We start from the raw sequence: 27,797 nt of genomic DNA on the forward strand, positions 1-27,797 counted from the left end.
TTCAGGGAAAACATAGGAGGATCCTTCAACCAAAACAACAACAAAGTAGCCAAGAAGTAGAACTTTCTTTGAAAGGTTTCTTATGGCAGAACTAAAAAAAAGGCAACGCATACAAAACTACAGAAACTGAACAAAACGTAAGGGAAGCTTGCTATAATAGTTTGTGCCACCATGTCCACGAGGTGAAAGGTACTACTCGAGTGAAGTAAGATCAGCAACAGATCTATGAACACATATCTCTTTAAAGACTGATACCATGAAAATTGACTAGTCTCTCTAGCTTCCGAGAAGGCGTATCCAAACCCATGCCATTATGCATTATCACAATCTACATATTAATTTGACAGTCCAAAATGTTAGCAATTGGCAAACTGTATATAAAGCGTAAATAAGAATTGCATATAATAAAGAATTATCAGCAGCTTCCAGTATGTTTCCAAACTTATTCAACATTTTTAACTATTGATTGCCAATTATATCTGTGAATTATGGAAAAGTCTTTCTGCAAATTAAACGTAATTGACCCATCTTTATTATCATATCATATTGTCCTGAACCTTTTCTATACCATATTAACCTGTTTTCTTAAAATAATTTAATAATTCGTACATTATGCATGCAGCAGAAAATAATAACTAGAAAGTTTGCAACTCTAATTAAAATGGTATAAATATGTTGATGTATCGACTTTCTAGCTAGTTATTAAGGTTATTTACTTAAGAATATTCACTTAATGTAACATTTTTTAACCAGCTTGTAGGAAGTGAGAGAAGAATATTTTTATTGTGCAAGATTATAATATTTTAGATTTACGAAGTTAGTATATATATATATATATATATATATATATATATATATATATATATGTATGTATGTATAAACCAAAAGAATTATATTCTAAACATAGTATGGTAAGATCATTTTACCAAGGGCAATGTTTACTGTTGTTTTGTCCATTGATGGGGATGCATTGGGAGAAGTAGGCTCTTCCACATGCAATTCATGACGAAATTCCTCATCATCATTCACTTCTGCTAATCTTGATATAATAAAGCCATCTGAGTGCTTGCGTCATTCTTCAGTTTTTCCTTACATGTCACACGGCACCCACACTTCTTTATTGTTGCCTTACATGACTTGGAACAATTCTCCACAAAATATATCAATTGGAGCTGGGTTTGCTCCCCACTTAGATAATGCTGAATATATACATGATCAGCACTCAAAAATATAATATGGATGTAAGGGTCATTGAATTTATAAACCAATTGTCCAAACTTGGATGCTATAGGAAACTTTGGGTCAGTTCAGGAGCTTTACAGACTCGATAATAAATGCACATCTCCTCATTGCCATAAGAAGTTGGTCTCTTATAAGATGGAGATGACTCCTCCATATTTAAAGGTTCTAATGCTAGGTATACTGCAATTCCCCACCATTCACTTAACTGGCAATCCTTAGGTACATCCATTATTATTGATGTAACTTGTTACGTGCAAGGTTGTTTGCTGAACTTCGAAGGTCAGCACCTCCAGAAAATCAAGAAGAAAGAAGAGAAACAATCCAAGGTAAGGGCAATACTTTTTTTCCATAATCTGAATTACACACATCACCATATATATAAAACATAAAACTTGGCTGATATACTAGAATATTCTTATAACAGAAATCCTAACAAATTATTAGTGCTAATAGAAGTGGTGGCAGACAACATGTTTGGTACACCCACTACTCTCATGCCAACTCAACACTCCTGATTCTTCCTCGTGTACGTCCTTCTTGCTTCTTCCTCACGTACGTCCTTCTTCCTATCATAGCTGAATCACAACCAAACTTGTCATAGGGATAATGTGATGAACCAATTGCAAGGCAGTTTTGATTGTCAAACCAACATGGAATTTCACTCCCTGGTATGATGAACCAAACGTCTGGCCCTTCAATCTGTTACAATGAATTTTTTTGTTGTAAATTTAACTAGTTAATAAAAAAAATTAAACTATTCATTTGATTCTTACAGTTTTTTTTTTTAAATCTCTATATAAGAAAACGGTAAGTTTTAGTCCCTGCACATATATGAAAGTTAAATAGTTTTGGTCCTCATTACTAATATAAGACAAACATTTCATGGTGGTGAAAACTGCTTATATAATTTTTTTCTAGCAATGATAAACTATTACAACAATTGTTCAAGAATTAAAACTTACAATTTTCTTGTATAGGAACTAAAAATAATGACATAACTATAGGGACAAAATAAATAGTTTAACCATAATCATAAAACAGAAACATTGGAGAGAGATGGAAGGAGGATGGGGTGTACAACAAACATACCAGATCCATACGTGATTATGTCTCAAATATCTTCCATAGCATTTCTATCTTCATCCAAATTAAAGGGTTTCAATTTAGGACAATTATTTGCATACAAGCCTTGTAAATTTGGTGGAAGCATTGGCAAGGATTTAAGTCTTGGGCAATCATTGAAGGACAAATTCTGCAACATAGAAAGATTAATAATGCACTGGGCTGGTGGGTTAACAAAATTGTTACCACTTAGATCTAAATCCTGCAACAATGATAAAGAACCAAGATCACTAGGAAATGATTCATCGTTAAGATCACGGTAAATCCAAGGACACCAAGGCAGGTAAGCTGGAAAGAGGAGGCATGATTGACTCTTAAGATCTGGTTGCCTCATAAACATTGAGATCCATAGAAAGCAAGTTTTGTGAGTTGGGTGCTAGTTCTTTCCTTCCACCAAAGGAGAGCTCTTTAAGTTTTTCTAAACGAACTTAAGATAAAGTAATTTCTCTTATTGCAGTGCCACTCACTTTCTTGTGATCTTGTTTATTGCATTATTATGATTTCTTAAGTTTATCATGCCTATGACTTGTATATGCTGATGAAAGCATCAATAAACGTAGAAGAGGAGGGATGACGTTACTAGCAAAAGGAGACATAATTATACTAAATTAATTGTACGGGAATAAACCATACTAAATTTTATTGTATGCACTGACCGATCAAAGAGGTGATTGGGTATAAAGTGGTGGTGTTTATATATCATGTGCTATATTTTATATACTAAAATGGGAATTGGTAAACAGTGGTGATACAAGGAAGTTATTAACTGAAAATTTTAATCTATTGATCAGAATGTTATATATTTTAAATAGTAATTAAAAGGGGAATTGGTATCACACTTCCTTATTCTTGGCAAAATCTCATAACGCTAGCACACTTCCTTATTCTTGGCTTCCATGGCTTAGAATGATTCTCCACATAAAATATCAATTGAAGTTGGCATTTCTCTTCGTTGCATTCATAAACAAAGTGGCTAAATTTAGGTCCTATGGGGAAAGTCAAGTCAGGTTCACCCTGAGGAACTTTACATGCCCAATAATAAATGCACGTATCCTCATTTCCCACAGGATGTGGACTCACATGTGATGGAGAAGAGTGCTGCATATTTGGAGGTTCCAATGCTAGGCATATTGCAATTCCTAACCATCCACTAGACACAAGATAGTTAGGTACATCCACTATTATTGATGCAACTGAATCAGAACCCAGCCTGTTATATGGATGATGTGATGGATCAATTAGAAAGAACACTTCATTCCATTTCTGAATCTCTCTCCCTGGAATGATGAACAAAAAATGTGGTCTATCTTCCATTTGGTAAGCACACACTTTATGGAAATAATTTGGGTGGGTAAGGGGCAGAGTAGGGAGAGAATGAGTATATAAAAAGTATGTCTGATTCATATGTAACTCATAAATCTTCCACAGCATATATGCATCTGAATTCAAGGGTTTCATTTGAGTACTATTAGTTGTACCCAAGCATTGAGCACTTGGTGGAAGCATAGGCAAAGACTCAAGCCTTGGGCAATCAATTAAGGTCAAACTCTGCAGGGTATGAAGATTACTAATGCAACGAGTAGGTGGACTAACAAAATTGTTCCCACTTAGATTTAAGCCCAACAAAGATAATAAGGATCCAAGACTATCTGGAATTGATTCATCATTAAGGTCACAATAACTTAAATTCAAGAACTTCAAGCTTGTTAAGCGGGAGAGAGTAGGCAAGATCAACTCCTTCGGGACTTGTTGCCTCCTATGCATTGAAATCCTTTGATGTAAGTTCCATAATGAGTTGGATGCTAGTTCGTTCCTTCCACCAAAAGAGAGCTCTTTAAGATTTTCTAAACAAACTTTGGAAGAAGTAATTTCTCTTATGGGAGTCCCACTCACATCAAGTTCCTCCAAAGACCCATTTTCATTCATGCTGTTGGGCAAGGTAGAAAATTTTGAGCAACCACAAATACTGAGCTTCCTAAGAGATTTCAGATTCCAAATAGACTTTGGTAGCCAAAGAAGATTTTTGCATTTCTCCAAATTAACCAGTGATAAATGTTGCATATTTTTTCCAAAGTTGGGGAGCTTTTTAACTTTTGAGCAGCCAGAAAGAATCAATTCCTCCAAAGAATCCATTTCAAATTTTGTTGGAAGGGTTTGAAGATTTATGCAGCCTTTCAAGTTCAATAGAACAAGTTTCTTGTGCTGTCCAACAGACTGGTGAACCTCAACAAGGTTTATACAACCTTCAAGAAGCAAAATTTCCAGACATGGAACTCCAGAAACTATAGGACTTTCTATTAAATCTTCGGAATGGCTCAGATCAATGAACTTCAACTTTGCGAAATGCTGATCAATCAGAACAAAAATTTGAAAATGATTAGCTTTGGAAGATTTTGTGCTAGTATTAAATTGAATGCACAAGATTTTTACTGAGCTACTTACTTGAGATCCACTCCAGATTTTTTTTATTTTGCTGTAACGCATTTTCAACTCTACAAGTTCCTCTAGCTTCACACCAAGTGGCAAAGCTTTCAAAGTACACCCCGTCCACTGAAGAAATTTCATTGAACTGCAAAGACATTTGATGCCACGAGGAACTTGTATGTTGTGATAATTAATTACAAGGAATTTAAGATTGTACATCTTTGAGAAGGCTTCGGGATCCCAATTTGCATTGTATGGTTGAGTTGACGATTGCAAAACTATACCCTGAATCAATTCATTTTCCTGGCAAACAATGCTGAAGATAATTAATCCTAACTCTTAAGGCATAAGATTTGGATTATTTTTGGTTTACAAAAGTGTGGACTGAAGGGAGGTTCTTTACATTTCAAGCTCATTATAAACCTCAAGTTCGGCAAGGATTAAATAAAGATCATCCAAACTCAACATGACATTATCTTATAGTGAATGAAAGATCCCCGTAGTGAGTTCAATTCTATTAACTATGATAAGGAGTGAAGATATAAATTCATTGAACTTTTGTATGAGATAAAATCAACTAAAAATGTTACCTTATTTCTTTTCAGTGCTTGATCAGTGTCTTGGGGTGACCACAACCTACTGCGTTTGCCAGCATCTATAGGACATTCTTCAACAACAATTTTCCTTCCCATTTCTTGAAGCAAATCATGCATCCATAAACGTGATCCATCATAAGTTGCTAGCGATTTATCAATTAGAACGTCAATTCCATTTGCTGGATAACGGCCACAAATAGTTAGAATTTGTGTCACATGCTCTTTTACCCACCCATTGAAGAAACATGCAATATCAAGAAATAAAATCTTATAATTTGGCGGTAACCCATCATAGCTTATTATAAGTTTGTCCATCACAACATCTTTCTTTGTGTATTCTTTCACTTCCAAAAATTCTTTCCATTGAGATTCACTTCTCCCACAGAAGGATGAACCCATCATCTCAATGGCCAGAGGAAGGCCTCCAGCTTGTTGGACAGCCACTTTTGACAACTGCAATAGATGTTCTAATGGTTGATCTCTTTTAAATGCTTTCTGACTGAAGAGTTGAAGGGATTCATCAGAATTTAAGAGATCAATTTTGTAACTTTCAACTGTTCCATGTGATCTTAGTACTTCCATGTCTCTTGTAATTATTATAATCCTGCTTCCAGGGCCTAACCACTTTTGATCATTCACACTCAAATTCTCTAGTTGTCTTATGTCATTAACATCATCAAGGACCAGGAGAACTTTGTTGTTGAATAAGATACCTCCTATGATGCTTTTTCCTTCGTCCAAATTTTGTATTTTCAAGTCTTTCATTTTCATGTGAGAAAGAAGTTTTCCTTGTAAGCTAAGCATGCCATCACTATTCTGAGAAATCTCCCTTACGTTTTCAAGGAAGCAACTAATATCAAATTTGTTACGTATTTTCTTAAATACAACTCTCGCTAGAGTCGTCTTTCCGATGCCACCCATGCCCCATATTCCAATGAAGCAAACTTTGTCTTTCAATTCTAGTTTCAAAAGTGAATTCATTTTCTCAACTCTTGAATCAATTCCAACCAGTCCATCATCGTATGATGGCAGTTTAGGACGTAGTTTTGTCCATACCGACTCAATAATTTCTTCAATGAGCTCTTCTTTTTTCCTATTAATGAAAATGTATAATTTTGTTATAATTCAAGTGTCACTAGCAATAAAATATAACAAAGCTCTTCGCTAGTTTTTATATGTTGAGCTTTCTAAAACCATTATACATTCAGTACTTTTTTGTTAAATTGAAGCATGGATTTTCATTCAAACAATGTTGTTAGGTTAATGATAAATAGTTGATCCCTTGAAATTTCTTTATTCCATTTCAGGCCCTTTAAAATTTTAATATGTTAGTGTTCATAAAGTATTAATGAATCTGCTTACGTGCCATATAAGATTGAACAATTTTGTCTAAGGCATTCATATAACAATTTTAACAAAAAAAAAAAGTGGTGATACATGATAAAATGCCGGATGAACATAATAGATTTACCAGCAAAATTAATGGGATGAATAATAACATGTTAAAATTAGAGGGACTGAAATGGGAAAAAAAATTAGAGGGATCAATTTCAAATTTCACATATTCTAGAGAACCAAAAACATATTTTACCTACTTATAGATGCAGTTAAAATAACACAAGCAAAAATTACCAATTCTTAGACTCCCAGCCAGAAAAACCAGCAACTTCATGCAAGGATTCTCTCCATTTTTGTACCTTCACTTTGTCTTCTTCAGGTCTTGTTGCATGTTCTTCGAAAGCCTCAGCGAATTTATTTTTCTGGTGTCGAACATCGGAAGGAACGACATCATAAAAGAGAGGAAAAACTGGTGTCCCCAGCACCCTCTTCGATTTAAGAATCTTGTGGAGTTCATCCAAACACCAAGTGGAAGAAGCATAGTTCTCGGAGAGAAGAACAATGACAACGAGGCACTGCTCAATTACTTTATGAAGTTTTTCCAAAATCACATATCCTCTTTCCTTTTGTTTATCATATCTGAAAGTTGAGATTCCATTTCGCTGCAACGAAGTACATAAGGTGTTAGCAAAATCTAAATGGGTGCCTTCCGTTCTAAAACTCAAGAAAACATGGTAGGTCAATCGCGAAGACGCATTCGGAGAATTTGAGGAGGATTCTCCACGTAACATGTTGAAGCTTTCACGTTCACAAACCTCCACAACAATAATACTTTGCAACTTTGCTGACAAGTTTTAGCAAAAAAGAAGAAGATGCATGCTTCTCTTTGGCGTTGATTTATCAACTGTTGTTTAGGAGGATTCTGTAATGTGCACTTAGTCTTCTTCGCCCGAAGAAGACACTAAGCAAAGCTTCAAATTTAGTTCAAGAGGGTGGTTAGGTGATGAACAGAAACAAACTCAGACCATTTGATAAGGTCAAATGTGTTGATGGACGGTTCATATTCTATATCTGAATTTCTTGTTAAAATATTTCTTAAATTATTATTATTCTTTTAGTTCATAACTTTGTTATATGGTTGTACGCGTCTATATGTTGATGTAAGCATAGATAAATTAAAATAAGTCTCGATATTTCTGAAATGAACTATATTATAGTGAGATGAGGGAATATATAGCTGACAAGGTAAACGGCGGTTATGCATGTAATTAAGAAGTTATCAACGGATAATTCTATTAAACTGGATTGAAATGAAGATAATCTCTTGTCCTGTTACTTTGAATTCTCAGTTGCTACCTTCCTTAGAATGCTTGGGATTAGATTGAATTCTATAAATAATATATAAATAAATGTGTCTAAATGTTTTTATTTAGCTATACTTACTAGATACTAAAGCATTAAAGTTTGAATCTGATAGCAATTATTTGCAGTAGTTTTTGAAGAGACGGCAAATCTACTAGTTGTGTAAGAGTATCGTCTTCACAAATATTGTAGTTTAACAACTTCATACTCTTTCAACTCAGAAATTATGAGAGGATCGATTAATTTGAGGTTTCTACTAGATTAAAAAAAAGACAAAATAATTAAACAATTATGCGAAAAATCAATAGAAGAAAATAGGTTGGGTGAGTGGATACATCTTGTACTCTTTTCACCTCTTTAATAAATTATGTTTTGCTGATAAAAGAATAAAAGAAAATAGGTAGGTATTAGAATATCCTTAGTTTTCCCCTAAAGTAATTTCTTTCTCATCTAGTTCTCTTCTTGTGATTAACATCCAATACTCTATTTTAACTTACCCTTAATTTCTTGGCAAGTAAACCTTTATTCTTAATAATGAAACATAACTCCTTAGGCGCACAAAATTAGTAATAAGCATTAAGTTTAAGAAATTACAAACGGATGCATACAATCTAACCCTATTCAATAATTGTAAATACTGAAGAGAGTCGTTCACAAGAGAGCATTAAGAACAAATACAACAACTCAATTCACGACAAAAAAATACTGTAGAATTTAGAAAGAGAATTTTTTTTATATCTATAAATTTGCATTTCAAAACCACACCATATATCAAACTATTTTTTTTTATATCATAACCCTTCGATTCATCAGGAAAAAAAAAAATCTGACTAATTTGGAATTCGATCGAAAATAAGTAAACTCTTGCCAAAAATTACTTCCGACAAGAATTGAATTCAAATACTATTCAAACGATTGAATCTTAACTTTAACACATTGGATTTCAAACTAATATTTAATTTGTACAATTTATTTCCTCTTGGCCAAAGCTGATGCTCATATGTACCCAGCATCAGAGAGGAGCCAAAGTCACAACTGAAAAATGCTAAATTCATTTTAGTCTTATGAGCAATCACATGGGAATATTATGCTTTATAGCTAAAAGTTATATAAGTTATTATTATTATTATTATTATTATTATTATTATTATTATTATTATTATTATTATTTCGGCTAAGGAGGGGGCTACACGTAATCAGCTTCAACAATCAACAGAATATCTTCAATCTGTTGGCATCATCGGTAGATACATATATTTCATGATCATAAACCATTGCATTGGCAAGACAAATGGTAAAAGATTTACAAATATGAAGTATAATATGGGCTTGACAACTGTTGATTCAGTGATAGCGTAATTACTTAGTAAAAAGCTTAAGAAATGCAGAGCCGATGTCATCAGAAAAACAAGCTACCCCAAGCTGCTATAAATGCAAAACCGCCAAATGGAGCCATGGTTGAATATTTTCTGTCTTCAAGAAATGCGACAGTATAACACCTAAAAATTCAGCATTTACTTCAATATCATAAAGATGAATACAGCTTAATGATCAGTCTAACTTTTTACCAATATTTCCTACCAAAAATCAGCATGCAGCAAGGCAATATTGTTATAGGCTAGTCTAATTTATAAATGTATTCTATATGCAACAGCTGAAAATGGCATCAGACCACATTCTAAGTGAATTGCAGAACCATCTGACATAAGATACTTCAAAATCTGACACAAAACATGTATGTTTTTGGTTTCCTACAGAGATTCAAAGAATAAATTATTCTTTTTCTCAAGAATGAACAAGTCAAAAACCATCCAACCTGCTCATCATCAAGTCAAGTAAAAAAAAAAACACTAATATTGGATAATGCATAACTGCTTCAAACAATGGGATGTAAATTCTAGAACTTTGCACTCCTTTGTTGCACAAAGATAATGAAAGTCAGATCGCAAATAAATATGTTAGTATTTTCCAAACTTAAATCTACAAATAATTCTCACTCTGATCTGTGTATTTCATGGGATGACTGGGACTCACCAATCACAAATAGGGAGCACTGAAATCTCCTAGACCTGTTTGCAAGCAGCTTCATTCTTCAGTTTGGGTAGTCAAAAACTCAAATTGCTAGTTTTTCTATTTCCTTTTAAAGACACGCCTTAAGAATCTTAGAACACACTCACATCACCGTTGTACCTAAGTAGACAACCTAACTTTGTTGATGTATTATAGGGATGCAAGTCCCTGTAATAATAAACAGGGTCACATCCCACAGCATTGTCAAGTGTCAACCATATGATATGATATATATGAGCATAACTCTGAAGATAACTGGTGCGCTGCTCGTCTTCTGAAGCACCGCGTTAACCATCCCTTGGTTGGCATCTCTGACTCTGAAGTTAGTGATTTGATTTTTATAGAGTTTGGACCCAGACTTTGGTTTAGTAAAAGCAATTATACATTATTCCATCATTAACATAAATAACTGAGTTTTCCCTTCAGTTCTGAGGACAAAATTATGCAGTAGTTCCCTTCCCATGTTGAAATCAATGTCTCACTTCTAATCACTTTGCCAAGTATCCCTTGGACCAACAGTCCAAACCTAATACTTCAGACAATATATGTGATACCCCACCTAGCTTTTATTTGTGCAACCAAGACAATGAAATAAACTATTCATCTTCAACATCAATGTGGCAATCACTCAGCCTTTTAAACCTTGGTGGCTTAAAAAAATAACCCCCCCAAAAAAAAAAAAAAATAAATAAAAGTTACTCTAGTTCCAAAATAAGCATCACAAATAGTTTGGAAGGGAATTTCATGGTACAATAGAAACATAGTCATTTAAACTGCAACGGTAGAGATAGCACTTACGTCCCAGAGAAAGCCAAGATACCAGCTGTTAGAAGGCCTCCAAACTGCAAAAAAGAAAATGATAACTTGAAGAGTCAAAAAACAAATAGGTGTTTTTATTTCACAAACACTCTACACTACAATGACCATATAATAGCAAAATAGCATTTTTTTTTTCAAAGGGGCAAAAAGGGAAGAGAAAGTAGGAAAATTGGGAAATGGGAACTTACAACATTGGGGTGTTTTGTAATTGGGGCGGCAACTAAGGCAGCTGTGTGAACCAAATGGTAAAGCAAAGCTGTATGCCAAACCTTCACAAACAGATTCCAATTAAAATAAGCTTTATGATTCAATAGAAATGAAAATGAAATGGGAAAAAGGAAAGTGTAGAAAGAAAGAGACATCTTTGTAAGCAGGGTTTTGGGGCTTGAAGACGTGGGCACCATAGGTTCCCAATCCAAGTGCTGCCACTCCTGTAATGTTTCAGTTTCAGTGAGTTATTATTGTTTCTGAAGAAAAGGATATGAAATATGATGAAATGGAAAGAGTGAAGACGATGATGACAAAGGATTGTACCTGAAATCGCTGCAACTTTGTGCCAAACCTGAGGGTCCATTGACTTTACCGTAAACGCAAACCAAAGTATAACTGTATGCAATGTATTCTTTCTTTCTTAAAATTTAGTTAAGCCAGTGGCGTTCCATTAAGCAGTATTCGTATTCCTAGTGAATTTTAGTTTTAATTCTTTAAAGTATTTTTTAATTTGGTCATAAAAAATGAAAATTAAAATATTTTTTTAATAATATCTTAAGCATATGTTGTATTTTAATTAAAATAAAAATAACCTTTTTAATAATATCTTGAAAATTAATATAGATCTTTTTAAATTTTTTTGGAAACCACAAAATCATAAAAGATGTTTGCATTAAATAGACTGTGAGGCTTAGAAAATGTGATTTTTAATAAATTTTAATGAATTAGAGAGTGTTAAAAGAGACTTTGTTGCTAACATTTTTCTTTAATAAATTATAGAAACAAAAATACAATTAAGTCAATTAAATTTTTTTATATTTGTAATAAAAAAAAGTTAGATACTTTTTTAGATATTGGTCACGTAATTTCATTTTCCCAACCATAACGAGTATAATGTCTTAAGCATTTGTGTTAAGAGAAAAAAACTAAACACATTTAATGAAAAATGTAATATTTTTTGGGAAAAATGTAAATTATATTAAACCCAAAATGATACAACAATAAACGGGAGATACCCTCGGCTAGAGAAAATCAAAAGTCTCCCTAATACAATAAGGTCTATATCAAGATGCTAAAACAAATGCAACAACTGCGCTTGTCTATACATAAGAAACTTAATCTTGCTAATAAACTCTATTACAAAAAATTGATAATCTTAAAAAAATCAACTTGTTTCTAGACAGCCAGATGCAATAGCCTGTAATTGCTATAACTTATTTCATATCAAAAAAATATTTGTTAATTGTAGGAGAAATTTTAATAAAAAAATATATTAACGTATTATGATTTAAAAAATATATATTTTTATTTAATACTTTCTTTTGTGAATCCTTAATTGTCCTAACAATACTTTGAGATAATTTCTTATGAATTTTTCTCAAAATCATAACTACTAGATTATAATGCTTTTTATTCTCTTTTTTTTTTAATTTATTGTTTCTTTTTCTTCTATTTCTTTTTTAATTACTTTGACAAGCACAAATACAATATATCCACTTGTATCCCTCTCCAAATTTTTGTGATCAATTCCCAACTTAATTCCTACCTTTTTACAATAAAATTTTCTTTTTGCTGCATATCATCTCTGGGCAACTGGTAAAAGGAGTAGTAATACACAAAGCCATTGCTGATCAATCAGTCGTTACGTTTGGCGCAGATCACATATTAACCAAATCCTAAGAATCCTATTATATGGCCAAATACAAGTGTACATACAAAGCAAAATAAAACTAAAAACAGTACACCCTTGAAAAGTTTGAAGGAGGAAAAAGAAAACTAAACAGCCAAATAAGAGAAAGAGAAAAGAGAGTAGGACCAAAATCCCAGTGTTTAATGAGCAGAGTGGCTTGTGGATGATTTCTTAAAATCAATCTTGTCAACCTTAACCTCTCCATCAATAAGTTCGTATACATAAACCACAACTCGCAGACCATCGATGTCCATAAGGACAAAACTTGGGTTCACATCATAAGTGATGCTGCTGTAGGCACCTGTTGCAGAACCTGGATTTATAACCACACCCCCCTCGTGTTTGTAAGCTGTAAATTGATGGGTGTGACCTGTGACAAGGATGTCTACATCAAGCTGCCTCTGTAGCATTGCCAGCGAGTCTAGGTCTCCCCATGGAATAACCTTCACAACCAAAGCACTCATAATTATCATATAACAATACATGCGGTTTAAGTTTCTACTTAACATAACTACTAACAGTTTCATAAAAATCCAATCACAGGAGGAATATGGTTGAATGGAAAGAGTTGCAGCTGGAACAAAAAAATAAAACAGATGTAAATTGCACCTGTTAAGCACCATCAACCAAGATAAGAAAGAGAATAAATAAACCTACACAAGCGCAACCTAAAGTAGCAGAATGAAGTAAATCATTCAGCTCAGATTAAAGCTGTTAGCTGTAGCAAGACCCAAAGTAATATACAGGAATGACTAGCTACTCCAACCCAAACACTTTTTTATAGTTACCTAAAATCATAGACCTTTGAACAGAAAACCCAGAGTGCAGCACCCATCAACTGCCAAGTAAATAATATCTAGAAGGGGTCTGGAATGTGGGGGCATATTGGAAAGTGATTAACTTTGAGTGATGCCAGTACAGGTTCAATGGTGGTTTCCATTTGCCATGCTTGGCTCTTGGATTGCAAGCTTGTGAGAGAATTTTGATGGGGTGAAAAATAAATCAACCTTTTTGTGGGCTGTAATTGAAATTTTAAAACCTTTGAATTAATCCCAAATAAGTCCCTAGTCATTGACCTTAGCCGTTCATTTTTGTACTAGTATATCAAAGGTAATTTCGTTATGATTCATCCATGCTCCCAATTTTCTTAGGTCCATTTAAGAAAAAAAACAGGGCAAATAATATCAGAGTCAAAATCAGACCTGATGGCCATGGCATAGTCCCAGCTTAAATTGGCCAATGGTTAGTATTTTGGTCTCCGGATATTTCGTCTCTTCATCATACTCACCACGAGTTATATGCAAGTCTGGACAAAGAGTCTTTAAGTAGTCACGAATTTCCTGAAGATAAATGAGGTAATTAGCTTATGCATTCAACCACTAAAAACATATCTAATTCCATATCATGCAAGTTAATGTGAATAAAATAAATAGCATATAAAAAAATAGAACCATAACAAATGTACTAAATTATTTTTAGTAGATGCAGATGGATAATACAAAGGGGGTAAATAATGCATGAACAGAAGTTATGCTACAAGAATGTGACAGTACCCATGCTACCAATGGCAGAATAGTAAAACAACATAAATCATTATTAAACCCCCATTCTGCTGTCATAAATAACATGGTTTCCCTGATACAAACTAACTTGAAAACCAGTTTTATATGAATAAGAAAATGTTTTTGGTTACAGAAAAAAATGATGTCTCATCGTATCAACAAGAAAACAGTGTGGGGGAGACAATGAACAGCTTTCAATTTGCCCTATGCTACACAAAAATTAAGGAGCATCCCACCAGGCTTTAACATGGCTTCACCACTGGCCACAGGATTACAAACCTTCAATGCACATGCCCAGGATTACCCAGTTTTACAAATTTTCAATAGTCCAATTTTCTTTCTAAGAAGCATGGACAATGACGAAGACACAGGACATAACACAGACAAGGTGAGTGCGACAAAACAAAATCTGATGTGTCCTACAGCTAAATGTTCTAGTACACACATTGTAATGAGAGATAACCTTTCTGAATGAACTCAAGTCTTACAACTACGAGATTTTTTTAAAACAAAAACATTTCATTCTCAAAAGACAAAAGGCAAGATAAAAAAATCGGACCTTCATACCCGTGTCCCTTGTGCTTTCATAAAATATAAGTTGAAAACTATAAAGTAGAGACAATTGATTACATTATGTGGCATGGCAACAGTCAAAACTGAATCAGAAATAATTATTTCAATAAGCTGGACATACTTTAATACACAAATTTCCAGTACAAATAATGTGCTGGATCTTGCCGGGGACAAGCATGGATTTGAACTTTGCAGGAAGATCAGGTGCCCTGTGGGGTATGTGCAAATCCCCCAGGGCTAAAACCAGCACCATCCTCAACAATCAAAAAACCGAAAGTTGACTAAGGGAACCTGCAGAAACAATGTATTGCCCATAAACAAAAGAACAGTAACTAACAGCTAAAACAATTTATCCAGCATAAAGTATAAAACAGGATATACACAGTACCATGTTCAGTAATCAGATATTCAAATAAAAGTTAGTTTGCCAACATAAAAAAGGGAATGGAAATCATATACTATATGCATACACCATTCTATTAATCTTAGAATTCCTGCTCATAAACAGCTTTGTAGCATGAAAAGAAAAAAAGAATCTGACCCTCAGCATGCCATGGTGGAAAGAACAACCCAGTTTGTGATTTCTGACAAGTCTAATAGCCTATTACTTGTACAGCAAGAAGCTGAACTTAAGAAACGAAATTAAGAACATTTCCTCCAATTTATACAAATTTCCACCAAAAGCCATATTTCACAATTACAAATCCATATGAACATAATAAAGCCATATTTCACAATTACAAATCCACCTTTGTCACCACAGCAGCCATGTCTGTCTCAATTTGAATTCACTTCATGTTCATTTTGCCACCAAAAGTGAGGAGGAGCAAACTAATTACCCAATTATCGGAAACCCAAAACAAGCTTTAGGCTTCCTGATACAGTTATTACTTATTATTAATTGTTTTATTCCATTTTCTGGGATTAGGTTGACGAAGAATCTCCACGATCCAACAAAATTATATTAATCAAACGAATAGAAACATGAGTAACAAGCCTAGAAATCTCACATTAAGTTGAGTGTCTGGAAATCGAAAAACGCGAAAAATGGATCGGAGTCAAACAAACGCATAAAACCCCTAACCAATCCAATCCAGTCCCAACAAGTTACACCCTCAACATACGAAATTTAATTAAAAAAAATAAAAACACATAAGATAAAATATAAACAATCAGTGAAACAGAAAAAGAGAAAGAATGATTGAAGCAAGGGGAGAGAGAACCTGAGGAGAAGAAGGCACGTTGGTGATCGGTGAGATCGAGAGTGACTGCACCCTAAGTTGGCCGGTAGGTACAATCGAAACGGAAACCCCAATTCTAACACCGGGACCTGCACGCACCAAAATACGTCGTCGATTCACAATTTCATTCTGTTCATTATTGATTAATTAATTGACTAAACCAAAGAGAAAATAGATTCACAAGTTTGATTTTTTACCCTGTTTACAATTAATAAAATAAAATAAAAAAAGACAAATGACATCGGTTAAGGAGAAATTAAATAAGAAATACTTTTATTAGAATGTGAAAATTTTTATTGTTTATGATTTTTTTTATATTTTCCTATAATTTATATAATAAATATTTTTTAAATTTTTTAACTGATATTTAAATTATATTAATTAACAAGACCCAATAAAAAAATAAAAAGGTGAAAAGTGAGTTTTATTATTGTTTGTACAAAAGTGTCTTAGTACTTGGTAGTATATGACAACTTTTTTTATGTGAGTAACGGAAATTGATGGAGAAAAAATTGAGAATTGAAAGTATAAAATAGTTTGTTGGTATTTAATCACAAATTATTATATATTATTATATATGTTAAGTTTATTAATTTTAAAAATAATATATTAACAACAATTTTTATTTTTTTTTATTGCACAATTTTTATCAGATGATAGTATAATTTATATTTTACAAATCCAAAATAAAATCTCCAATATTTCAAGAAAATATCTAATTAGATTATATTAAAATAATATTTTATATTTTGTTAATCATTATTATTATTATTATTATTTATTAAATAAATTTATTTTTATGATTTTTAAAGCCGAAAAGTTTTAAGTCCTTATATTTTTCTTTTAATTTTTACTTTTTATATTGTTAATATTAATTTTATTCATTAAATATTTTAAAAATTACTTTTTTTACACAATTGCAACATCCTCTCTTTTTTCAGTTTCTCTAATATGAAAATATAATATTATTTAAATAATTAATATTATTATCAATGCCTGCAATTGTTTTCAAAAGTATATTTTGATAAGATAGAATCTTGAAAGAACTTTTTTAATTAATTATAAACTTAAATATATTGAAACTTATGCGTAAGATTAAAAGAAATAGTAAAATTATTTAATAATGTGACATCCTATTTTTCTTATTTTGGTTGTTTACAAAAATAAATAAGTTAGAGTTTTGTTTGCTTGCTATTATTTTAATCAATATTTTCTTTTATAATTCTGTTGCACTTAAATTTTAACTAAGCTAAAATTCCTCTTTATTGGACCGAGATTTTCATAACTATTCCTCTCCTAACTCCTAAGTAGTTGGTATAACTTTTTTATTTTCGGCTGGACTAAGAAATTTGAGACCCATAAGTTCTTTCTCTTTTTCTTGATGGGCTGACTCGTTTGAGCCCAATGTTAGCACCAATCTTTGATCTGACGGTATTGCCTGTGAAATTAATTTTTGAAGAATTTCAAATTGATGAAACTTCCATCCTATGTGCCCTCTGAAGTGAAAAAATATATATAGAAACATGAAAAATTCTTCCCCATGTACACGTTAATGCTGGATCGAGAGAGAGATCAATCTTTATTGGTTATATCTTCTTTTTTATGATGAGAATTAATCATTTTATCGAATGATCATAAGTGAGAATGAAACTTTACCATACAATTTAATAAGTTAAGAATAACACGATGAAAGTCAAGGAGTTGTTCTTACCTTCATTATCTAGTTTGCTCATTACCACATGTATATGACTAATACTTGTCCCCAATCCTATTAATGGTTGGAAACCTTTTTCCATTGTGTTTAGGTTTGTTTGCTCCTTGGTAAGTTTATGGTGGGTATGATGAGCTTGTAATTTGTAATGCCACTTTGACCAGAAGCTTAGTTGATGATATATTACTCTTTGTCTCTTTGATTTTATTGGTACATGGAAACACTATAAATGCTAAATGATAATGGGTGCAACCACAATAACCTTGGAAGAGTTGGGCTTGCCAATCTTCTTAGAACATTGGAAGGGGTGTGAATTTTGGACTTCTTGGGATGCAAGCGTTTATAGAAGCACTAACATACAACTGTGTCTCCACTAATAGAAAAAAAAATACATTTTACACTGTCACTCTACATATTTAATAAGTATAAACTTTCTAAATCTGTTAAGAAAATAAAATAATTTTTTACATCAATTATATATTTTAATCGATGTAATACCTATATTTCAAATCCCTAATGCGAACCCCCTCTCTTTCTCAATTCCCACCCACCTAGCTCCTTCCTCCCTCATAAACTCAAACCCCTCTATTAATTTATTTTAATGGTGATTTTAATTGTCATAATTTTTTTAAAATATATTTTTTAATTTAAAAATTATTAAATTATTATAGCTGCGAATTTAAGACCACCATGTAAATCATTGAGTAACAAGTTTAAATTATCACAGAGTATTGTTAGTTCAATTTAGACGAAAGAATAAAATTGAATTATTTAAAAAATAAATAAAAGATGAAATTGAAATTTTAAAAAAATAAAGGAAACAAATTAAAATTTTAAAATCAATAGAGGGAAAAAAATATTTTGTAACCTTATTTATTTTATTCTTACTCAGTTTAAAGATGCCAAATCCAAACATAATTTGGCAACTCAATTTAAATGAATAACATAACAAGTGCTAAACTACTTTCTCTGGTTTGTCTCGAATCTGACTTGGAATTAGTCACACTCTTGCTTGTTACTTTGACACAAGGTTCCTCCTATTGGTCAAGTGGTCAAAGAAAAGAAAAAACAGAAGTAACAATTCTGTTCTTGACTTTCTACCTTCAATCAATCATGTCAAGTTGACTTCTTAAGTAAAATTATATCAAGGATTAGGAAAAAGAAAAAAGGAAAAAAGAGAGTGATTTTCGTGTGATAAGTGTGGATTGATGGCTTCCAGCCGTCCAATTTAAACGATGTCAGATTGTTTAAATTCAATTAAGACGGCTAAACTATGCCCAATGTCATTGTTTTGTTAGGGCGTTAAATATGTTTTTTATTTCTGCAAATATATTAATCTTTTTATAAAATATTTTTATTGATTTAATTTTCATAACTTTATTTTTTATATAAAATTTAGGATAAAATATACTTGGGATCATGTAAAATTTAAAAAATATTAATTTGATTTTCATAAAATATTCGTATTAATTTTATCTTTATAACAAATAAAATGTATTTTTTATGGTCATTAATTACAATTTTGTTAAACTTCTTATTTTCTCAAGTACCAAAAGACACCAAAACTCATTATATGTTTTATTTTTTTTTTTATAAAAACTAAATTAATACAAAAAATTTAATGAAAATCAAATTAATATTTTTCAAATTTTTTACTCGGACTTCAAAACATATTTTATCCTAAAATTTATCACCATAATAATAACATAAATATGTATTTAAATATATCACACCAACTATTATTTTGAATTGACATTTAATATATGATATTTAAACACATATAATATCAAAGAAATTAATTTTTAAACTTTGAAAATTTATAAAGATTAAAACCAATAAAAAAGTTTATAGAGATGAAAACCAAAATTTACTGTAAAATATACAGGTTAACAAACTTATTAAACATACTTAACTTTTACTATGGTTTCAGTCTATCGATTATAATGTAATTTACATAGGATAAGTAAAATTTTACTAGTAAAAAAAATGAAGGAAAATTTCTCTGGTAAAAAAAATAAAGTAAAATTTCGTGTGAACGGTGTACCAAACAAAAATATGCAATAACTTGTTAGGTCAATTGTTACTTGTTAATTATAGCAATAAGTTTTTCACACCTTGCAATAATCTTTGTTGGTAACATTTCGTGTGGACTATTGGACCAAAGATAATCCATGTTACATGCATGGTTTGAATTTTTGTAGTTAGTTAAGATCAGACGAGCTTGATAACAAAAATAAAATGAATATAACAATTAGATTAAAAATAATTCTAAGTTCATGAGATTAGGTACTTCTCCTTAAAATTAGTAAGATTCTATTTTTATGATTTGTATTTAATGATTTATTTTATAATTCCTCTTTTATTAAAAACCTTCGATATATATTCCAACCTCCATTTATCATTCTCGTGTTCTAAAGCAAAGATATATATTTACATAATTTATTTTGAAATAACTCTTTACTTAAGTACCTTGAAATCCTAAATTTTAGATTTCATTAAGATTATGTCTTTTTATTCTTATATTTTATAATATCTAAAAATCCTAAATATAACATCTTATAACTTCTAAATATTTAATGGACAACAATGGCGAGGATGCGATAAAGAAAAAAATTGTCGACATAAGAAAAGGAAGTAAATGAAAAATTCTATGAGCCGATAGTAGTTGAGGAATTAATCAAAAGTTGCGATATCATCATAATGACTTCTAATTAAATGGTGAACAACTGAGAATGGATACTGATGTGATTGCAACTCGTTTTTTCAGTTAGGGAAACCCCACGCTTCTCCTGAAATTTTGTTCCATTCCCTCTTACTTATAAGTCATGATTCACTAATTTATGAAAATTAGTTAATTTAATCTACTTAATGGGTGGATTAACTTATAAAAGGTTTTTCATTCTACTTGTCTTAAGTGAGATTTTTATACCGTGAACGGTACATGTTTTTTTTTTTTTCTTTTACCAAAATCTACTGATTTTTTTAACAAATATATATATTTTCAATATTTAACAAATTAATGATGTCAGCCCTAACCAAATAATTCTTATTTAATCGGAAGTATGCAATAGTAAAGGAGATGAGCGAAGAAGAAAATTCAAACTTATATTAGGCCAATCATTTCCGCAATTCCCTGCTTAATTACCATAGAATTTTTCTCTTACTGAAACAATGAAAAGTTACAAGTCAGTGGTTGGTAGTTTCTACACCTCTACATGGTAGAAGCTGGTAAAGTTTTCCACCTTCTATGAAACCACATGAAGAAACTCTAACAAGGAGAAAGGCTTCGATGGCCACGTCAAAGAAGACAATTCAATGACGCAAAATTCATGATCACGACTATTCATGATTCTTCATATGCCTTAAAACTAGTCAAACACGATTTGTAATACTTACTATTTATCAACTGTAATGTACACTTAAAACTTCTATAAATAGCACACACATTGTTTCCTGATCTGCACCGATAAACAAACTAAGATAGTTACTCGGAGGGAAAAAGAGAAAGAAAAAGCTTGAGAGATGGAGAACTTCCCTGTGATCAACTTGGAGAATATCAATGGTGAGGAGAGGAAGGCTATCTTGGACCAAATTGAAGATGCTTGCCAGAACTGGGGATTTTTTGAGGTACCCCACAACCACAAACTTGCTTACAAAAGCTGTCATACTCATACTCAAATTAATACAGTATATATATCTATACATCTGCAACTTAAAGTTTTCTTAATCTTGTTCATTAAAAGTTAAAACTATGTTAACTATGCTACTTTCCTGATTGTAGTTGGTGAATCATGGAATACCCCTTGAACTTTTGGATACGGTGGAAAGGTTAACAAAAGAGCATTATAGGAAATGCATGGAGAAGAGGTTCAAGGAGGCAGTGTCAAGCAAAGGGTTAGAAGATGAAGTAAAGGACATGGATTGGGAGAGCACCTTCTTTTTGCGCCATCTCCCAACCTCCAACATCTCAGAAATCCCTGATCTCAGCCAAGAGTACCGGTATGAGAAATTGAAAACCATATGATAACGTGATTGATACATAGCATTGTCTACACATGACATGGTCTAAACTAGATGAGTTAATGATGCAGGGATGCAATGAAGGAATTTGCACAGAAATTAGAGAAACTAGCAGAGGAGTTGCTAGACCTGTTATGTGAAAATCTTGGATTAGAGAAAGGGTACTTGAAGAATGCATTTTATGGATCAAGGGGTCCAAATTTTGGGACAAAGGTAGCAAACTACCCTGCATGCCCAAAGCCAGAGTTGGTGAAGGGTCTTCGTGCACATACGGATGCGGGTGGGATTATCCTTCTCTTGCAAGATGACAAGGTCAGTGGCCTTCAGCTTCTCAAAAATGGCCAATGGGTGGATGTGCCTCCAATGCGCCATTCCATTGTTGTTAACCTTGGTGACCAAATTGAGGTATGTACCTTTTTCTTTCAATAATGGTTATGTCCCTAAAGCATAACACAGTACTTATAGTAATTGTCGTTCAACATTTTGGTCTAATATCATAGGTCATCACCAATGGGAGATACAAGAGTGTGGAGCATCGTGTGATTGCCCAAACGAATGGGACCAGAATGTCCGTAGCCTCATTCTACAACCCTGCCAGTGACGCTCTTATCTACCCTGCACCAGCATTGTTGGAGCAAAAGGCAGAGGATACAGAACAAGTGTATCCAAAATTTGTATTTGAGGATTACATGAAGCTCTATGCTACACTCAAGTTCCAGCCTAAGGAGCCCAGATTTGAAGCCATGAAGGCTGTTGGCTCATTTTAGATTACTTCCAATTACGACTGCTCAATTGCAAGAAGAAATTTTATTAATTTAGAAAATATGAAAAGAATTAAGAAATAGAAATTAAGCTTGGAAATGTTTATTTATTGATACAATTTGTTGTTTACAGTGGTTGATTTGATTTGCTTGTATTTTGATAAAGGAAAATAACCAAATTATTCAAATAATATGCAATTTTACTGTTCTTTCTCTCCTATCTTGACCTCTTAATATTTCCAATAATTTTTATTATTTCCTTTTTGGGGGAAATTTTTTCAATGGTTTGGGGTCTTCATGACTATTTTTCTTTTTACATTATTAGTTACTCATGGATGACAAGTGAGAGTTGGATTATTGTTATTTTGATATCTGAATGGACTTTTACGCATACACCATCAGCTATTATACACACGCTGAATTATCTTTGTGTACCGTTAACTGGCACGTAAATAGATAGTATATCATGTATTTTAATGCAAGTCTTTTAATGATAGGAATAGAATGACAGACAAATAATACTTTTAAGTTTTTTTTTTAAAAAAAAATTAATACTTTCATAAAAACTTAAAGTGGCAATCAATTACACTCTCGAGAATCAAAGTCTCCATTCACCCATTTATTTTTAAAAAAGTTGAGGATGAATAACATCAACATTATTATATTGAAGGGTTTTAATTGAGATGGAGAGTTTTAATTGGACGAGCAGGAAATAAGACATTGTGAGACGGATGATTTCAGTCATTTGCCAAATCACTTAAATGATGTCCATTTCTCTCACGGAGGAGGATCAGAACATCTTAATAAACACCATTTAAAATCAAAGTGTTTTTCAGTATTGCGGACATTCTTCCCCAATGAAAAATAAAACCAACAAATTCATAAAAAATAAGTTTTTTCCTTTTTGTTTCTATACATTTTACAAAAAAGTTGAAGGTTACTTATCTACCCGTTGTTTATTTCTAATTTTTATAAAAATAGAGAGGAAGGAAATTGAAATAAAATCAGATACAAATATCAATTTTTCATTATTTATTTGAAAGAAAAAATAGAAATGACGAGTTTTTATGGCAAGAATCTCCCTCAAATTGGCATGAACTAATAAATTTTTATGTTAAGATAAAAAAATTGTTGATTAAAAAGTTTCTTTTAACATATAGTATTCATTCTCACCTTATGATATATGAATAACTCAAGACCATATCATTGGATCGATAAAAATATTTTTTATTATCATGATTCATTCTTAGTCATATGTTTAGATATACGATATATTAAGTTTTAAATGTTATTCCATAAAATTATAAAAAAAAATTATTTAGACTCACACATTTACAATTTGCGTATAATTTTATTTATTGAGATTTTACCAAATTTCACTGCATGATGCCCATTTGAAAGAAAGAAGAAATCTAACTTTGACAAGTGTCAAGAGCAGCCACCAGCAATGGCATGAACCTGACATGTCTAGTGTTTTTTTTTTTGAATTAAAAGTTACTTTCGAATTAAAATTATAAATAATAAGTTTAAAACTAAAGTAGAATTTGCAGACAATTTTCATCTTTTTAATTTAAAAGAAATGTCTTAAACAAAGTAGAGAAAAAATAAAAGAAAAAAGAGAAAACGATTTTTTATTTTAAAAAATATTTTTTTCTTTCCTTAATAGAAATTAAGTTACTAACTTTTAAGATTTTTCAGCAAATATATTTAACTTAATTTCTCTTTAAAAAATTAAAAAATAAACTGACTGGAGCGCCACTTAGATGGCACTGTATAACAAGAACCTGAGACTATTTTGGTCCACATATTCTGCTTTCACTTCCTTTTCTAACATTCCTATGGTTTGTTTCCACACGTGACAAAAATAACGTACAAAGTACGTATGCCCGTGATAGCCTCCAGTTCCCCATAGTTAAAAGACAATATTCGATTTATATTTGGACTTAAAGAGTCTTAATTCAATTTTTTTGTGCTGAGAAAAAACTATGATAAAGATAAAGATGAAGACTGAAGAGACCCCGATGGACAGGATATATATTCTGACTAAAAGTTTTCCCAGATGGGGTCTTAAAAACTTATTTAAGAATTATCCTATCAGTTAGACGCCACAGCTTAATACCTTATTTAATTTATCTTTATTTTGGTGGCTCCTATTAGTATTATTAGTCAAGTGGTGAAAGGATCCAAAAGAGAAAGACAACTAGTTTAGGCAGAGATATATCTTTGTTTCCTTTTAAAATTTGTATCAATAGCTGTTTTTCAGCAAAGAAATTGTCCAGTGATAATTTTCAACTAATGGGGTCCAATTACATTGTTAATGTTCAATTACATCTTAGAACCTAAGCCTAAAACAATGTGATTTTCTTTTGGTGAATTATGAAATTTTTCTTTTTTTATTGAGACTTCTAACTTGGACTTTTTTTTTTTTTTACCAAAGTAGGTGAAGACAAAAAATAATTAACTGAAAAGATTCTTTTTTTATCCTGGATTGTCCTATGATGGTGTAAGTTTTTTTTTTTTTTTTTACATTTATATGTAAGATCCATGTAAAAAGTTAAAAATAACTACTACTTGAAGGCATCACTCAGTAATTTTTTCCGCTACAAGGCAAACACACGTCAGAAAACAATTCCTATAAATTGTTCTCATACTATTTGAATAAATAATTTCCAAAAACTACCTTAGTGAAAAAGTCTTGTAGGCTATGTTGTAATCAATTTTAGATGGAGGTAGATTTTGAGTGTACCAAATAAAATAATCGGATGGCAAATCTATTGTTACACAAGTACTGTTAGATGTTTGAATAAGCAGTTCACACGGTTTTTTAAATCGTTCATTAATAACATAAATGCTGTTAAAACCTTAGAACTTCATTTGCTTATGCCACCTTCTAAGAAACCACATGCTTAAATGCCTTAGTACAATTTAAGGGAAGATGCAAGGAAGGTTGGTTTCGCCTCCAGATGAGTCAAACGGTACCAGAATATAGAATTCAAGGATGCAAAATGATCTCGTGGCATAGATTGGCTTAACAAAGTAAGTAAGCATGCATCTCATGATTCATCATGAATCACATGGGAGAATTTCACTTGTCCTCACTACACACTCTTTTGCATTCCTATAAATGGCACACACCTAGCATCCCAATATGCATCAACAAAACACATTAACATTTCTCAGAAGAAAAAAAAGTGAGAGATGGAGAACTTTCCCGTGATCAACTTGGAGAATCTCAACGGTGAGGAGAGGAAGGCTACCCTTAACCAGATTGAAGATGCTTGCCAGAACTGGGGATTTTTTGAGGTACCCCACGAACCTGATCAAAAGGCTTTGTTATATTATATATATATATATATATCAGTTCATTTGCAAGTGTACATCCCAAAATTTTCTTCATGTTGTTCATTTGAACTATATTAATTATGTTGCTATATATCCCGAATTGTAGTTGGTGAATCATGGAATACCCCTTGAACTATTGGATACTGTGGAAAGGTTAACAAAAGAGCATTATAGGAAATGCATGGAGAAGAGGTTCAAGGAGGCAGTGTCAAGCAAAGGGTTAGAAGCTGAAGTGAAGGACATGGATTGGGAAAGCACGTTCTTCTTGCGCCATCTCCCAACCTCCAACATCTCCGAAATCCCAGATCTCAGCCAAGAGTATAGGTAAAAACAAATTAAAAACTAAGAAATACATTTACATGAATAATGAAATATTGTTGATGGCATATTGGCATATATATTATATAATTATGTTTTCATTACCAATACTCCAACAGTAACAAAACAATGCTGCATTAATTAACTGTGTGATTTGTGTGACAAATTTGATAATGTGATGCATATCTACACATGACATGGTCTGAACTGTGAGTTAATGATGCAGGGATGCAATGAAGGAATTTGCACAGAAATTGGAGAAACTAGCAGAGGAGTTGCTAGACCTGTTATGTGAAAATCTTGGATTAGAAAAAGGGTACTTGAAAAATGCATTTTATGGATCAAGAGGTCCAAATTTTGGGACAAAGGTAGCAAACTACCCTGCATGCCCAAAGCCAGAGTTGGTGAAGGGTCTTCGTGCACATACGGATGCGGGTGGGATTATCCTTCTCTTGCAAGATGACAAGGTCAGTGGCCTTCAGCTTCTCAAAAATGGCCAATGGGTGGATGTGCCTCCAATGCGCCATTCCATTGTTGTTAACCTTGGTGACCAAATTGAGGTATGTACCTTTTTCTTTCAATAATTGTTATGTCCCTAAAGCATAACACAGTACTTATAGTAATTGTCGTTCAACATTTTGGTCTAATATCATAGGTCATTACCAATGGGAGATACAAGAGTGTGGAGCATCGTGTGATTGCCCAAACGAATGGGACCAGAATGTCCGTAGCCTCATTCTACAACCCTGCCAGTGATGCTCTTATCTACCCTGCACCAGCATTGTTGGAGCAAAAGGCAGAGGATACAGAACAAGTGTATCCAAAATTTGTATTTGAGGATTACATGAAGCTCTATGCTACACTCAAGTTCCAGCCTAAGGAGCCCAGATTCGAAGCCATGAAGGCCATTGGCTCATTTTAGATTACTTCCTATTGCAGTTGCATGAAGAAACTTTATTAACTGATAAAATTTGAAAGAAATATCAATTAAGCTTGTTTATTTAATATGCAATTTCTTGTTACAGCGGGTGATTTGATTACTTGTATTTCGGTAAAGGAAATAGCCAAAATTATTCAAATAATATGCCTTTTTTCTGCTGTTCTTTCTCTACTATCTTCTTTGGGTCTAAATCGAGCATATTTCCATTTTTTTTTTTTGTAAGGAAATTAAATGTTAAGGATTCTCTAGACAGTTCTTGTCAAAATGAGACTTCTTCGTTAATAAAATCTTTCAATTCGTTTTATTTCAATAATTAATATGCCACTGTATAACTAGAACATGACGCTATTCTGGTTGATATAATTTTTTAGTTTAATTACACACTTTTCCTCGTTACTTTAACAATTTTGCAAAATTCGTCACAGTAATATAACATTGACTCCTGACGCGATAGTT

At 32.2% G+C, this 27,797-nt stretch overlaps 5 protein-coding genes across 5 annotated transcripts; 2 read left to right on the forward strand and 3 right to left on the reverse strand.

Annotated features, from left to right (window-relative positions):
* Positions 1-2,137: 2,137 nt before the first annotated feature.
* Positions 2,138-7,735, reverse strand: LOC114384347 (TMV resistance protein N-like). The gene is made up of 4 exons (XM_028344008.1): positions 7,017-7,735; positions 5,379-6,477; positions 4,807-5,091; positions 2,138-4,710 (listed from the first exon to the last, which is right to left on the reverse strand). Exons 1-4 carry the CDS (start codon positions 7,511-7,513, stop codon positions 3,208-3,210), a joined length of 3,384 nt encoding a protein of 1,127 aa, XP_028199809.1. The 5' UTR covers positions 7,514-7,735; the 3' UTR covers positions 2,138-3,207.
* A 1,545-nt stretch (positions 7,736-9,280) lies between these two features.
* LOC114384932 (transmembrane protein 256 homolog) lies at positions 9,281-11,634 on the reverse strand. Its single transcript, XM_028344774.1, has 5 exons — positions 11,508-11,634; positions 11,334-11,404; positions 11,162-11,242; positions 10,953-10,996; positions 9,281-9,583 (listed from the first exon to the last, which is right to left on the reverse strand). Exons 1-5 carry the CDS (start codon positions 11,545-11,547, stop codon positions 9,484-9,486), a joined length of 336 nt encoding a protein of 111 aa, XP_028200575.1. The 5' UTR covers positions 11,548-11,634; the 3' UTR covers positions 9,281-9,483.
* Positions 11,635-12,767: 1,133 nt separating this feature from the next.
* LOC114384930 (vacuolar protein sorting-associated protein 29-like) lies at positions 12,768-16,393 on the reverse strand. The gene is made up of 4 exons (XM_028344773.1): positions 16,232-16,393; positions 15,130-15,299; positions 14,076-14,213; positions 12,768-13,316 (listed from the first exon to the last, which is right to left on the reverse strand). The coding sequence occupies exons 2-4, from the start codon at positions 15,259-15,261 to the stop codon at positions 13,014-13,016; spliced, it is 573 nt and encodes a 190-aa protein (XP_028200574.1). The 5' UTR covers positions 15,262-15,299; positions 16,232-16,393; the 3' UTR covers positions 12,768-13,013.
* Positions 16,394-21,416: 5,023 nt separating this feature from the next.
* On the forward strand, positions 21,417-22,950 carry LOC114384779 (1-aminocyclopropane-1-carboxylate oxidase-like). The gene is made up of 4 exons (XM_028344565.1): positions 21,417-21,587; positions 21,742-21,959; positions 22,052-22,385; positions 22,481-22,950. Exons 1-4 carry the CDS (start codon positions 21,483-21,485, stop codon positions 22,745-22,747), a joined length of 924 nt encoding a protein of 307 aa, XP_028200366.1. The 5' UTR covers positions 21,417-21,482; the 3' UTR covers positions 22,748-22,950.
* Positions 22,951-25,637: 2,687 nt separating this feature from the next.
* LOC114384777 (1-aminocyclopropane-1-carboxylate oxidase-like) lies at positions 25,638-27,504 on the forward strand. The gene is made up of 4 exons (XM_028344564.1): positions 25,638-26,044; positions 26,190-26,407; positions 26,628-26,961; positions 27,057-27,504. Exons 1-4 carry the CDS (start codon positions 25,940-25,942, stop codon positions 27,321-27,323), a joined length of 924 nt encoding a protein of 307 aa, XP_028200365.1. The 5' UTR covers positions 25,638-25,939; the 3' UTR covers positions 27,324-27,504.
* The last annotated feature ends 293 nt before the right edge of the window (positions 27,505-27,797 follow it).

This window comes from Glycine soja, chromosome 14 (assembly GCF_004193775.1).
Source record: "Glycine soja cultivar W05 chromosome 14, ASM419377v2, whole genome shotgun sequence".
In the NCBI taxonomy this organism is placed as follows: Eukaryota; Viridiplantae; Streptophyta; class Magnoliopsida; order Fabales; family Fabaceae; genus Glycine; species Glycine soja.